Here is a 14,727-nt window from a genome sequence, read left to right on the forward strand (position 1 = left end):
ATTTTTTCTGTTTTTAGCTTTTAGATAAACTATTCCCAACAGAGTACTTAAAAACGCATCAACTGTTTTCAAAGTTATATTTATTGTATTTCGATAAGCACTTAAGACTAGACATGAGCACAAGACCAAATATTTGATCACTGTCAAAGGATATAAATTGAGATACCTTGAAAGAACGGTTTATACTTGGTAATGTGACAAAATGGAAAAAAGGAAAAAAAATCTCAAAGTACAAGTGGTCTTTGAGACTAAAAGGCACAGCAGAAGCCAGGAAAAAGCTTGCTTCTTATATAAAAAAAAAAGACCCTGAAAACGAAAAGATGGCCAACACAACACTAACATTCTCAATGGTGGCATTTACAGAGCATTCAATGTTAATCCCAAGAAACACTCAAAACACAAGTACAAGAATACAGACGGCACATTGCACTGGTCACCAGCAATATTTGACCTTATGGCTTTCTTATACAGATATGTAGACATACATGGTGCCATTTTAGAAAAGTTCTTCAGAGGAGATGTTTATTTTTATTTGAGATATGCTTCATCTAAACATTCATCTTCTTCATTTCCGTTTCTGGCGTTCTTAGACATAGATTCAAAAGTCAGGTATTCAGGAATGTGCTTTGCGTAGTCAAGGTGATAATTAATTTATCAGTCTGAGTAAAAATATGTAAACAACCTTGCAGCTAGAGATATGCATACTCGCTTTAAAAAAACAGCATTCTAGTACATAAAGAGTTCTGCATAGAGAGTAAAAGGTTGATGAGGGCCATCTCTTTAGAGATGGCCCTCATCAAAAATGTAGTTTTGACTTCAACAAGAGCAGCGAATAATCCTTCTGGAAAAATTCCTCTGTTAACCAAATGAGGTGGGGGGCACATGCACATGTTTGACTCATTCAAGACAAGAAAAAACAGACTTCCTTATTCCCTCATTCGAGGGAGCGCTCCCAAACTTTTTAAGTGCCACATCGATGAAGGCCGGCGGTCTAGACACGCTTCATTCCTCGACCCATCAAGCAGGCGAAGACCGTCATCACCATTTTTGGCTTGACTTCCACAAGGTCCTCTGGAAGTGCGTAGACTCGGGCTCCGATCTTTCTTGCCGAGGAGATGGCGTATCTAAACAAAAAGACATTTGTCATGAAACTGCTATCAAATGACAGCTACACAACAAATTTCATTCATCTCTTACTTGGCATTCTCTAACTTGTCATTTTCCGAAAGGTTGCTGGTTTTTATCAGTTCGTAGTTGATGCTTCCAGGTTGAATGGCGTCTATCAGTTCCAAAACTGACAAACTGGTGGCGATCTCCTTGTCCTAATCAGTAAAGGAGCAGAGGTTTAATGGTTTGTTTGTTTGTTTCTCCAACAAAAGAAAAAAAGTGGATTGGGCTAGTGACCTTAAAACTTGAAATCTTTGTTGATTTTCCAGCCTCAGCCAAAGTTTTGTTCACCCACTTTACAATGATGTCATCATTTACTTTGTCTCCATCCCCAAGGTCCTCCAGTACATTCAATGTGTATCTAGAGGAGTAAACATACAATACATTTAACATGAATATGGCTGAAGAAAGACATCAGTAATTCTTAAATGAAAGTCCCACCTCTATCATGTTTTGTTCAATTTTTAAAGTGTTTCCTGTGGTGTTTTAATTATTATTAGGGCTGTGGATCGTTGCTTAGGTGGCGATTCGATTTGATTTACGAATCAAGCTCAACGATTCACGAATCAAACCACAATCCTTACTTTTTAATATGTTTGTTGTTGTGTGTGTGTGTGTATTTTTTCTAGATGTATAAAAATAGACATTATGTGTATGAAAACACTACCATTTATATATTTACCGGTATTTAGAACAGGAGATCAGAATCGACAAAACTGATAAAAACACAAATATTTAAATAGAAAAAAACTGTGTTTTTCATTTTAAACAAGTTTTGTTTTTTCATTTTATTTTATTTTTTGTCTACCTTTTGGTTAAGTTCAGCAATAACATGGACAAAATAAAAAGCATTTTAAAAATCATTGTTGATTTTGATCATTTATCTACAAAATCTGAAAGTTCTCTCCACAGTTTTTTCCATCCTCAAAGTTCTTCAGCATTTTACGCTGTAAGCATATATATTGGTGCAGAGCCCGTATGAAAAAGTCGTTTTTTTTTGCAGCAGAATCAGCTGATTCACACTGATTACATCGGCCACTTTGGCTCTGCAGTGCAGCATATCAGCGTGAGGCTGCGTTTCTCTGGTTCAGAATGCACTAGTTATGTTAATTGTGTCAACTGTTGAAGAGTAACTATAACCAAAAGAATGTAAACACTGAAGCTAAAGCTCTGCTGTTATGGCTCATTCATTTTTTTCAGAAGTTATGTCAGTGAGCGGAACTTTAGTCTCAAATTTTGAACAGAAAAAAAAACTCTCACAAGTTTTAGTTTGAAAACCAGAAGCTTTGCCGACACGAAGATTTGTGTACTTCTAGGGACAGTAGAGCCGCACTTTTGGTTTTGTCTTAGTTCATAAACTTGAAAACTAATATTATTCACATTTCAGAGAAAAAAAGAAATACGTCTTCCCAAGATAATATTTTACTACACTCTACAATATTTATGAAAATCTCGAATCAGCAATGTTGGACATCGCGAATATTCGTACTGGAGTTTTCGGGAGCAGATCGCGAGTATCCGAGCATCCGGATACTCGTTACAGCCCTAATTAATAACTAATACAGAAAGCTTAATTTTCTTTATACATGTCTTCCATAATCAGAAAAAAAGCCAAAAGAGCATGTTAAAAACAGAAAATACACCATAATTGGAGTGGGTCTTAACATATGGAATGTATGGCAGTTTTTCTGATCTCACTCAGGTCTTACGTTTAAATATCATGTCAAATTAAAATTTGACATGATATTTAAACATTTTTTAAATTCTTTATTCTAAGTTTAAAACAAACTCCTACAAATATGAAGTCAACCAAGATGTACATGTGTTGCTATTCCTTAACAGACCACTAGAGTTTGGCTTCACATGGGAGCAACATCCTATTAACTCTCATCCAAGTCCAACATTACATCAAAAATAAGCCCATGTATGGATTTATGGTCAATTCATGACAAATGTGAGGCGGGTTAAAAATGCTCACGAGAGCGATACGTTCAGGGCTATACAGTAGATTGCTGTGGGGTTCTAGCATCTATAAACATGAGCAAAACTAAGAACAAGTCTTGATCCAGGGCAGGTTGAGGTAAAGGGCAAATCTGACCTATTAGGTGAGTCCAACAAAGTTCTGACTTTACCGCCCCATTCTGATGCATCCATTTGTGGGCAAATATATCCATGTCATACCAATCAAAGGTTCCTAATTGTCCTTCAAGGTTCCAAAATCTGATCTTGTTTGAGCATCTGTGCTTAAAAAAGGCCAATCTACATTGAATTCTCCTCACAAAAATGAATTCTAAGTCTTGAAATTTATTTTATAAATCTGTCATTTTATTACAAACATTCCTGACATCAATACTACACATAATTTCCTAGACAGTTTATTATCTTACACCCATTTTCATGATGATTTTGCTTTTAATTTAATTTCCTGTGTTCCTACACTTGAGATCAAAGTCTTTAATTAAAAAAAAGTAAAAACTGTTGAGTTTGAACTAAAATTGAAATAAAATGTATAGAACAAGACAGAACTTCAGAGCTCTGTTTCCATGTAATTTGCCTGCTAAAGAATGTCACTACGTTTTACCTTCTCATCAGCTGCCACACCAGCGCCAGAGTCAAGGTAGGATTGCCATCGTTCAGGTCCTGCCCGCCAATGCCAACGAGGGAGAACTTGGCTGATTTGCCCAGTTCCACTGCATAGTTGCAATTCTCCAACTTTGAGTAACAAAAAAAATGTATTATAAAAATGTCTTGCTCTAGTGAGGAATGACAACAAGAATCTAATCTACCTTCTTCATGTTCGTCCCTAGTTTGGGATAAGGTGGCTTGTTGACCTTGTTGTTCCAGTCAACAGGAACTTTAATCTTTTCATAAAGTTGAAGGACGATCAGGGCGTCCTGCAGGTCTCTGAAAGAACAATGAACATTTAGAGGCAAGATTTTCAACAAGAATCATGGGAAATGGGTTTTGGAGTACATACCCATACAGATGGTTCACATACGGGTTCACCCCCAAGGAGTTCATCCAGTTTTTAAATGTCCTTTCTTCTCTCGTCTCACCTACGCAGGAGAGGATTGTGGGATATAGAGTCTTTAATGTTGAACCAAAACTGCAGTAAGAGACGTCTTGAAATACCCACCCTCCAACAGTCCCCAGTCAATGTCCTCGCTCTCAGGTTTGGTCAGAGCTGGGTATTTGTTGAACAAATTGGCAACAAAAGCGAGGTTGAGTTTGGGGTTTCCGTTGACGACATCAGTTGGGGTGACAAACTGTCGACAGCCCAGCCTGTCGGCCTGCTGCAGCATGGCTTCTGCCCTCTTCACATCATCTTTCTCCTGAGCACACACAGACAGAACACACATGCTGGAGTGAAAAGGAGCGGTACAGCTGCTACCACATGTTCAGGACGCATGGACGGCAGAGCTTACATTGAAGCCTGCCATGTTGATGTCGATGCGTGGCTGATCCTCTTCCATGCCTTTTGGAGAGATCTGATTAAGAAGGTGGAAATAGGCTCTGGAGTCCTGGAAGAAAAAAAAAACAAATACGTTTGCAAATAATGTAGAAAATGTTACTGGGGTACACTGATAAGCATTTATGACAGATAGATTGTCAGGAAAACAGTTTGAGAATAAATGTATATCACATTAAAAGTTGTTATAATGAGCCTGCACCTCCTAATGACAAAGAGATAAAGTTTGCGAAGACATCAGCTCATGTGGAAGTCTGCTCATCAATTATCCTTGCAGGCTTCTTTGATTTTCTGTTCTTTGGAGTCAGCCCGCTCAATGAAAACCAATAAAGTTCCCGTCAGAACCTGATAAAAGCAAAAACCCCAAAACATCTGTTTTTTGTGCAGATGGGGGAAAGACGGAAATAATGATCAGTGTCATAAAAGAGCCTGTTTTTATGAGGTGAAACTAACAACTTCTCACAACTTCCTCGCTAAAGGACACTCATCAGCTGAACCCAAACACACACATCTGATCCTGGGTCAATGAACGTTTCCCACTTGTTTCTATTTTCAGAGCAGATTATGGGGAGGTTGTGCAAACATGAACATGGACTACCTGACTTCACAGACATTGTAGGTGGACTCAGCAACTGTTTCAATGCAAGGGATTAAAATAGTGCAAAAGAGCAATTTTTTTCTCGATTGTAGTTAAAAGGCTTGAGAGTGTTGTGTTTTATAATACAGTAGACCCACCTTGATGTCTGAGCTGAAGTTGTTGATCTTCTTGTAGCCGGCGTTTTCCAGATGGTAGTTTGCCCAGCGAAGCAGCAGCTCCTCCGGGGACAGTTTCATCAGGTCCTCCAGAGTTTCTCCGTCTCTCAGCAGTGCCGCCAGGGCTTCAGAGGAGAGTTAACAATCAGTTCACCTACTTTAAAGAGGACCAGTGAGCCAGACTGACACGCTTGAAAATCACACACTGCACCTTCATTTCTGCTGAGCTCGATGTCGGCAAACAGGCCGATCTTAATGATCTGCCACAGCAGGCCCAGCACCAGATGGGGCTTCCCTTCCTTCAGATCTAAAGCGCCGATGTTCACCACATGGCAGCCGATGGCAGACGCAGAGTTTAGGGCCAGATTCAGATTCTCCTGTAAATTAAAAAAAAAAAAAGTTAAATACAATTGACACAAAACTTAAAACCAAAATCCTTTGAACGGACCTGTATTGTGAAGGGTGTCAGCTTCTTCTTGTTAATGGTCCTCTCATCGATGGTATCTGGTGCTGACAGGTTGATCATTTTGCTGAATCAAACAAAGGATTTATATATATATATATATTCATTTATTAGTCCTTTTGCAGTGTCATGATTCCAATGATGAAGCCAGCAGAAAAAATTCCCAATCCGAATACTTCCCTTCTCCCTTTCCCTCCATTTGAAGGGGGAGTTTAAGTGCAAGTGTGTCCAGGAAATTTATTTTTTAAATCCGATCCTCCAAATGGAGAGATACCAAGTCATCGCAAGGGTAAAACGTGTTATAAAACCGCTGTTGTTATGTATATTTAAGCACTTAAAGCTTCGCGCTAAAGCTAGCGGACTGGCGATTGTTGGTCTCATTACTGGCGAAAGTGACAACCGAAATATGAGACATTATTTTTTCATAACTCTCCGTTTGGAGGGATAACTGAAGGGGAAGGGAGAAGGGAAGAATTGAGATTGGGCCATAGAGATCTCAATGTTCTGCCTCCTCTTCATAGGATCATATTTGCATCTAAAATTTTACTGCTAATGTAAATCACAAGGAGATTTATGTTCCGTCATTTCTGGTAAAGAACAAGCAAAGCCAACAGTTATTCTCACCAAAGCACTATGCCGTCTCCCACACACGTGAAGAGAGAGTCTGTGTTGGGGTCCATGGGCAGGACATGCTGACAGTCTGGGTCTTTTTCCAGCGCGGTGTTGATCCAGTTCACAAAAGCGTATCGCTCCTCCTCTGGAAGGATTTACACACACAAAATTTAAAACAAAACAATTTGAAGTCTTGTAAATAATTCTAAACGTGAACTGATGGATAACGATGGTGGCTTTTTGTTCAGACAACAATTCATTTCCCCCCCACAGAGATTAGGACAGTAGTTTTGAATTAAATGTAAGAGCGTCACAAAGTCCACCAAACAAGCCAGCAACACAAACAGAGAAAGCGACACACACCGGAATATGAATGTTGTGTGCCAACACTTGACAGCTCAGACGTTCCTCCAATCGCCAGGATGCCCTCTTTTCTGTTGATGGCCTTGCGGAAGGTTTTTGCCACTTGACTGCCCCTCAGTTCCTTGACGATCTAGGAATAAAAATGAAAATGATATAAATCAATAAAATGCAAAAAGCTGTTACATTTAGGGCTGAAAAATCACAAAAGAAAGAAATGTTTAGTGCCCAGCAATGTTTTTTTTTAATTATAAATTTAGGTTAGCAAATTTTCCCTTTAATAATTATAAGCAATTTACCATTTTGTTATTTTTATTTTCCAAAAGGGTTACGTTTTTGGTTTATTATCTTTTATAAAATTGATGTTTAATTGGGTAATTGATGAAAAAACTAACCAATCATCATACTTTTCATGGTGGTCAAAATGATTTGTCATCTGAAAATTTCAAAAACAAGTTCGAGCATCAAAACTTTATTGGTTAAAAAATTCTTACGTCTAAATAAATGAGCCTTGTATTGTGCAGACAGATTACATTCACATCATTACAAAAGTTGTGTACCTCAAAATAATCTATTATTCTTATTTAAATGTGTTTCATATGCTGCTAATGAGCAGAAATAGGAATAATCTTAGTGTTTTACCACAAAACTGCTCTTGCACTATTAAATTACCAAATAAGGTAATGTACACAAATAGACTGCTTTTCTTCTGTGGGTGTGGGATGTAAACTTTCATCTCCTATAAAAATGAATATCCAGGTTTCTACAGTAGCTACATGCAAAAAGTTTGCACACACGCGTTTATTCAAAATTAGTGGCGGCGTATCCAAATTTCCACAGGAACTGCGTGCTCTGCTCACTAATCAAATAATACCTTTAATTTGGCAACAATCTAGATATTCCTGATAGGTTATATTACATAAAATATATTGATAAATTATAAATAATGCATAACTTCCTTTACAAATTAAATGTGTTTCTTCTATTTTCCTAGAGTTGTTTTCCACAGGAATTTGTCAGGAACATCCACCAACCTCTGAGGGTGAAAAAATAAGGCTAATGGATATGATTGATTTAGCTGCAGTGTTGAGACAAATACTACAAATCCTTAAATAGGGCAAAACAAAAACGTTCGATCAATTAAAGTTCAACAGGAGTCAGTTTTAAATTGAAATAATACTAAAAGTCAAGTTTTGAAATTTAGAGACATCTGACTTGGCCATGCAAAAAGAAAAAAAAAGATGCAAAAGCTGTGGGTGGAAATTGTGGGTTTACACACGCAGAGGGCAAAAACTATGAATATACTCAAGAATAGTTGGTGTCACAGTGGGAACGTTGCATAGCAGACGGGGCTGACGCGTGCAATCTTACTGTATTAAACTGTCTCCATAGTCGTGACTTTTGAGAATCTATTTGAATAGGGCCTACGGCCAAATTTCCTCTGGAACAACAAACGGTTATGAAGATAAAAAGTTGCTGGACTGCAACAGTGCCACACAAAATGAAATCTTTTTAGGCAATAAAAGACAAAACTGATGTGAAGCTTAACATCAGTCCACTACATCAAACATTTGTTGGTTTGTAAAGACTTTTCTAGTTTAGTAGATCAGCTTGGTAGCTAAAGGTTTACGACAGAGGTGGGCACATTTTTGGACTTGTTGGGGCACCAGGTTCTAAAATTTGACAGAAGGGCCAGACAAGGAGAAGACGCATGGAGTTTTGTAGTAATCCACTAACATGGAAGCTAGAAAAAATTAAATTTTGATTCAAAATGTGTATTTATCTTTTAAAACAGAAAATCTGAGAGTTTTAATTTTAAAAGATCTGCCTTTCCAAACTTCCTCAGGAAAAAAAAACTCAAATTCAGTGAAAAACTGCATTCATGCGGTGTTGGAATGTTCAGAAAAAAAGGCCTGAACACACATGAATGCCAGAAACACATTCTCCAACACCACATGAATACAAAATAACTTGTGGACCAAAGCAAGGATCAATTTATTTGTAGTGCACCGTCTGGGTCGACACCAGAACTACATTTTATTTTAAATGTTATTAAAGAATACCAATATATGGTCATTTATTCCAGTTTGGTGGGCCGGATTAAATGGTTTAACATACATGTGGTCCCAGTGGTGTAGTTTGACCCCCCCTGGTTTATGATGTTGTGACAGCATTGTAACTGCAGAGTCACTGAACTTATAACCCAAGAATTACTGCCATTAAAGCTTACAGTAACCGTAAAACTGCTTCACTGAATATATTTTAAGAGATCCTCGGATTGAATCTGTCTCAAAGACGCACACCGAGACCCGATCTGTAACATGCTGCCTGTGTGTTATCTGCAATGAGAGCAGTAAAGCTGCGCTTTCAAAATATGCATTGTATGGTAATTTGTATGATACTTCCTGTGGCTGAGGTTATCTATTTCATCTGTGACCTCAGCCCAGGAGGCATCGGTGTGACCACAATGAACTATTCAGCCTGGATATGCACAATTTGCTTAAAGAGCAGCTGCAGTATTTTAACACGCATAAGCACAAACGCATACAAGCACGGGATGCTAACTTGCATTTCTCCGTGTGAGAAGCAACCGCAGACGGACAATCATGACCCTGTGCCGATGATAAAGATTTCCATTCAGATCTGCCAGTTTGGGCAGAAGAAGGGCTTCACCCAAACTGAACTGGTCTTAGTGGCGCATATTTTAGGAAACGGGTTCAATCAGAACAACAATGACAGTAATGTAATCATGAACCTAAGCTTTGTTTTACAAGAACCAGGAAGTGTTCAGCTCACTAAATATGTTGCACTAAGCACAACATTTTGGTTGACCCTGTTTATCTAACATTTTTTACTCATGAGGTATGCCTGTTCAAGAGGCCAGCAAATTCCTGCTCTCTCATCACCTCCAACAAAGAAATAATGGCGCAGTTAAAAGCATTTTGCATAGAGGTCCTACACAAGCTTTTAGGCAAAGCAGATAAGACTGGAGAAAAGAAGTGGAGTGTCGCTCAACGCACCGCCAAAAACTCATCAAAGCTGATCTGATTGTCCCGGTTGCGGTCCAGTTCTTGGAGGATCTCTCGGACCTTGTAGCCTGGTATGGGGTGGCCGGCCTCTTTGAGAAGCTCGCCGAGTTCGTAATCGCTGATAAATCCATTGCTGTTAAGATCTGCAAAAGAGAGACGCAGAGAGGGGGAGAGCAGAGGCAATTATCGAACTAAAAACAACTTCAAGTGAAGTACCAGACAAAGTTACAGACCTGAAATGATGCACTCATAAAAGTACTGACTCACTTACCAATTTTTCCGAAGATCTCCCTCATCTCCTCCTCTTCCTCTTTTGTTATTTTTCCAGACATTTTTCTGTGATTGACCTAATGTGGTCAGTCAGAAAAAGGTGCAACTGTGAAAAGACAATCAGGAGATTTTTTTTTTATTAAATACAAATAAGTCGCCCCTTTTAATCACAAAACCAATTTAATACGGCAGCAGCCATAACCAAAATATCCATTTCAGTTAATAATCTGCTTTCTGCCCAAAAATCCAACCGATTTTCTCCTCAGGTGGAACTAAACTCACTACTCCGTACTCAGTCAGGTTTGTAAAACATGCTTCATTTTCCCATTGGGCTGATAACATCAACTGTTCGGTTTGGCTCTTTTCCTTAATCAAAGTCATTTCCCGTTAGCTCCAACACAAAAAAACAGCAACAATCCTAAAACCAACAGCCTATATTGCAAACATGTGACAATCTGATCAATTCACATAAATGCTAAAGTGTTTTCTAACTTCAATAAAAACTGACCAAAAAGTTGTTGAAGCTTCTATGAATTTTAGAAAACTACAATTAAAAGAACAACGTAAAAACAACAAGTATATTTCTAGAGAAAGAACTCTTTGTTCCTAACTTTTCCCTAAGCTGAAGTCGCCATCTGAAAATAAGGAATTTCCTTCAGGACCTCCTTTCCTTCCACCTGAGCTTGTGGAGGAGTGCTGGGCAGCTCCTCTTTCAGGGAGGTGAGCAGGGCGTGCTGCCTTTCTTTCTCTGGCTGAACTGGTATAATGGCATTCCTCTGGCCCAGAAAGTTCAGAAAGTAAAACGAGATACGATAGAAAAATATCAAAACGAAAAGGTTAGTTTACCAGGATGTCCGAAGGAGTTAAAAATTCAGACGACAACTGCTGTTAGTTGTCTAACACAACAACTAGCTCCCAACATGTAGGTAGTGAACTAATTATAACCAGCTATGCTGTTAGGATTTTTTTTGTGGATAATTAACAAACTTCTGCAATAGTGCATCTGCTCCAATGAATGGAACTATTTATAGAAGAGGACTCAAAAGTTGCAAAGTGGTATCTGAGGTGTGACTCACTTCCTCTAGAGCTACCCTGGCAGCCAAAACAGGAGCATGAATCAAAAACACATGGCCTGAATACTCTTAAATGAACTTCCTTTAAAAAAAAAAAAAAAAAAAAAATCCAGGCGGATGCAAACAAAAACAGGATTTAGGAGATTTAACCAAAACAAGAGAATGGCAGAAGGCTCTCCTTAGATTTTTCTGTCGCAAAGTAACACCAAATCAGGACAAACCCATTCCTGACTAGGAAAACGATGAAGCCAGAGTCGCTATATTTAACTTTTTGTCCAGAAAGGATGTGAAGTGTGGCTGCCGATGTCGGCTCCGGCTACAGCAAGAGACAAACATTACCTCATTTACCAGCCCTTAGTCACACCCTCGGCAGAGTGGAAACAGCAGACGGGGTGAAGCACATGGAGTGAGGGCACAGATGGCGGCAGACAAATGCGAACCGCACCGCTGCGTGCTCAGAAGAATAGAGGGTTTGTAATCACCGTCACAAACCACTGCAATAAATCCCGCCTCACGATTGAGTCTGGCGTGGCAGGCGCGGGAGACAGTTGTCGTCTTTGACAGCTGGTCAGTGCGCGTGGAGCGAGGAGACAACTCCACTTTGACCAAACATCAAGCCCCCTGAATGAAGAGGCTTCTGTTTGCTTTCAACTGTGTCAATATCATTGGGACAAACCTGTGCAGCGAAAACAAGTCTTTCAGTTTCTCCAGAATGAAATAAGCTGGAAATCCTTACTGTCTTCAGCTCGCTTTACAACTCAATGTCACGCACAAGTTTCACACTAAACTGCAGCACTGATTTTTAAAGCCAAAAGCAGCAACAGACACAGTTTACAATCGCCTTTGATGGGGCCAATTAAGAGCCGAGGGCTGCTGCTGCTGCCGACTGGCTGGGAAGGCCCAACACGCCCTCCTACAGTCAGCTTTTTTATTCCGGTTACGTGGGAAATGCGAGGTCTCACAAATAGAGGCGGCGAGCTTCCCGAGTGTGGTCAAATTCACCCGAACACACCCAACAAAAACACAAGACATTTTTTACTGTTGCAACCAGCTGCACACATGACGCCGATTTAGTCACTCCTAGCAGAGGGCAGCCTTGTGTTTGCCTCCAGTCTTGGAAGTGCAGGTGATGTGCTGTGACGGGTAAGGTGAGGTGCACATTACAAATACAAGAGCTGGTTTAGAGGGGATAATAAAACCATGGCAATATTCAAATGAAACCGCTCCTTGACAGGTTATCTACAAGCAGATTAATTAAAACTGTAGTCAACATGGGTGGTGCTAGCCAGGGTGTTAATGGGAATCGAGCAAACAAATGTCATCGAACAGGTCTTGCTTAAACTGTTGTGCCAGCTCGGTTTTCTGCCACAGGCAACAAGCCACACCTTCTAATGTTTTGTCTCTACTACACCAAAGCGTTGTAAAACACAAGAGTTAAATACCGTGCTGTCACACCACATCACAAAGCATTGTACAGCACGCAAAAAATTGGCATTCCAATGAACTCAAGCATGAGTTTGGCTCACATGTATTCAAGCAAAGCTCGCCATGTTTGTTTATGGAGACTTGCCCCCCAAAAACAAACAACCCAACTTGAATGGATGACTTAACTGTGACTGTGTTTTTCACAGAATGTGAAAAGGACCATTTGATGATTAAAACACTTGACATTTTTTAAGTTTTTATTATCGTTTTCAATTTAAATAAAAGAAAGAAAAAAAATCCATTGAGTTATTTCTCCTCAGAGTGGATTAACCTGTTTCTTTATGCAAGTGTGAACAAAGGTCCACCCAAACCCCAACTATACCTGCCTTTTTTTCCTGATTGTCTTGTTCTGTCTTTACACTGATAACATTTTCACATCATGTCTGTAGTTAAAACATTCACTGCATGCATGCGGGAGGACGTAAACCCTACTCCTGCTATTACACCGCATAGCAAACATACCAGCCGAGCTCATTCATTGGCTAATTGAAAAGAAAGAAAAAACACAATCGATAAACGACAAACACAATTGAAATGACTTCTACACCCTTCCTCTTAAAAAATGGGGCTCTAAATAATCTCCAAACTGCTGACAACAGCAACAAAAAGGATATTTCACTCCGATCTAAAATCTGTCACACCTGCTGAACAAGACTAACCACACAGAAAAGTACTTTGCTGATGTTCACAACAAACTGCTGTTCCAAGTCATAATGTTTTCCCAAAGTATGATGCGGGGTTTTCTTCGTCTCAGCAGTGGTCTACAACTGGGATACCAGATGTAAGTGGAAGCTGCAGTCCCAGATGGACTGGAGGGGAGAAAATCTGGTCAATCACTTAGTGACTAAACAAGTTTACAGAGTCCAAACTGCTGCATCTTCAACAATGTCTTTGTAGACACAAAGGATGACATTTTATTCTGCTTACAGAAGCCCCAACACTGACAATAAGCAGTGTCAACAAAAACACACTTGGTCATCAGAAAAAGATGTTGGACTAATCCACCCCCCTAACACACACACGCAGACACAGAACATTACATTTGGCAGCAGCTTGTATGGAGGAGAAACAAAAAACATAGTCTAGACTCCACCTATACCATTTCCTCTGGAAGAATGAGGCGTCTAATTCTTATTTTTAGTTGAAATAAACACTCGTTTCATATCTTAAATGACACAAACATGCCTTAAGTTTAAAGAAAAACTTTTAAAAAATTAGCCTGTCTATTCGAAAATGTAACTAATTTTCACCAGTTGGAATTTGTTTAAAGTTTTAAACTTTAAAAGTAAAAAACTCAATATATTTTTAATGGTTATTTAAATGCAGGAAAGATGCAAACGGTTCACTGAAGTCTAGGCTAAAGCTAGCTCGCTAGCGCGAGACATGCAAGTTTTATAAGAAGGGAAATGTTTGACACTTACAGTTAAAACAAAGTCAACAAACGGTGTCAGAGATGAATAAAAAAATAGGTTAAATGTCTTTTTCCCTGTATATGTGAGGGACTATTGATGAAGAAGTTGCCAGGAAATATGTACTCACTATCGATGCGCTTGAAATTCCAGACAGCTTCCAGCGTCCAGCAGTCCTGCCTCCTCCACGTAGAGACAAAAGTAGACAGCAAGGAATGTGACCCCGCCCCTCGAACGACGTCACCACCAGGCGTGGTGTATGGAGTGCCATTCGTGTCACAAATAACTTAAAAGAATCCACCCAAGGAAAATTAATGAAATTAAAATGATTCAAAAAATGTAGTAAGAGAAAAATACACAAATGGTTTTTAAAATGTTCAAATGTTATACAGGAGTAATAAACTTTAACTAAGCAAAACAACAATTATTTTTTTAAATGATATACTTTGTCACTTGTAGTGTATTTTCTCTTCTGCAAAATCCTTGTAAAACTTCAACTCAGCCATATATTTTCCATGATAGCTTGAACATATGTTGAGTCATTATATTTATTAGTCTTTTTAAACTTTTTTATTGTGCAAAATTCTACAATAATATAATATAATCTAATATAATCTAATATAATCTAATATAATCT

General features: G+C 38.9%; 1 protein-coding gene across 3 annotated transcripts; it reads right to left on the bottom strand.

The window, feature by feature from the left end:
- Positions 1–63: 63 nt before the first annotated feature.
- pls3 (plastin 3 (T isoform)) lies at positions 64–14,363 on the bottom strand. Of its 3 annotated transcripts, none has more exons than XM_024266257.2 (16): positions 14,221–14,363; positions 10,125–10,229; positions 9,845–9,996; positions 6,828–6,957; positions 6,477–6,609; positions 5,838–5,919; positions 5,601–5,766; positions 5,372–5,514; positions 4,593–4,688; positions 4,304–4,499; positions 4,145–4,223; positions 3,954–4,071; positions 3,749–3,879; positions 1,405–1,528; positions 1,198–1,322; positions 64–1,124 (listed from the first exon to the last, which is right to left on the bottom strand). In XM_024266257.2, exons 2-16 carry the CDS (start codon positions 10,183–10,185, stop codon positions 992–994), a joined length of 1,869 nt encoding a protein of 622 aa, XP_024122025.1. In that variant the 5' UTR covers positions 10,186–10,229; positions 14,221–14,363; the 3' UTR covers positions 64–991. The 3 variants fall into 3 exon arrangements, with proteins under 3 accessions (XP_024122025.1, XP_024122026.1, XP_024122027.1); XM_024266258.1 differs by lacking the exon at positions 14,221–14,363 and adding an exon at positions 14,103–14,121; XM_024266259.1 differs by lacking the exon at positions 14,221–14,363 and adding an exon at positions 10,632–10,650.
- Positions 14,364–14,727: the final 364 nt, after the last annotated feature.

Source organism: Oryzias melastigma, linkage group LG14 (genome assembly GCF_002922805.2).
Source record: "Oryzias melastigma strain HK-1 linkage group LG14, ASM292280v2, whole genome shotgun sequence".
Lineage (NCBI taxonomy): Eukaryota > Metazoa > Chordata > Actinopteri > Beloniformes > Adrianichthyidae > Oryzias > Oryzias melastigma.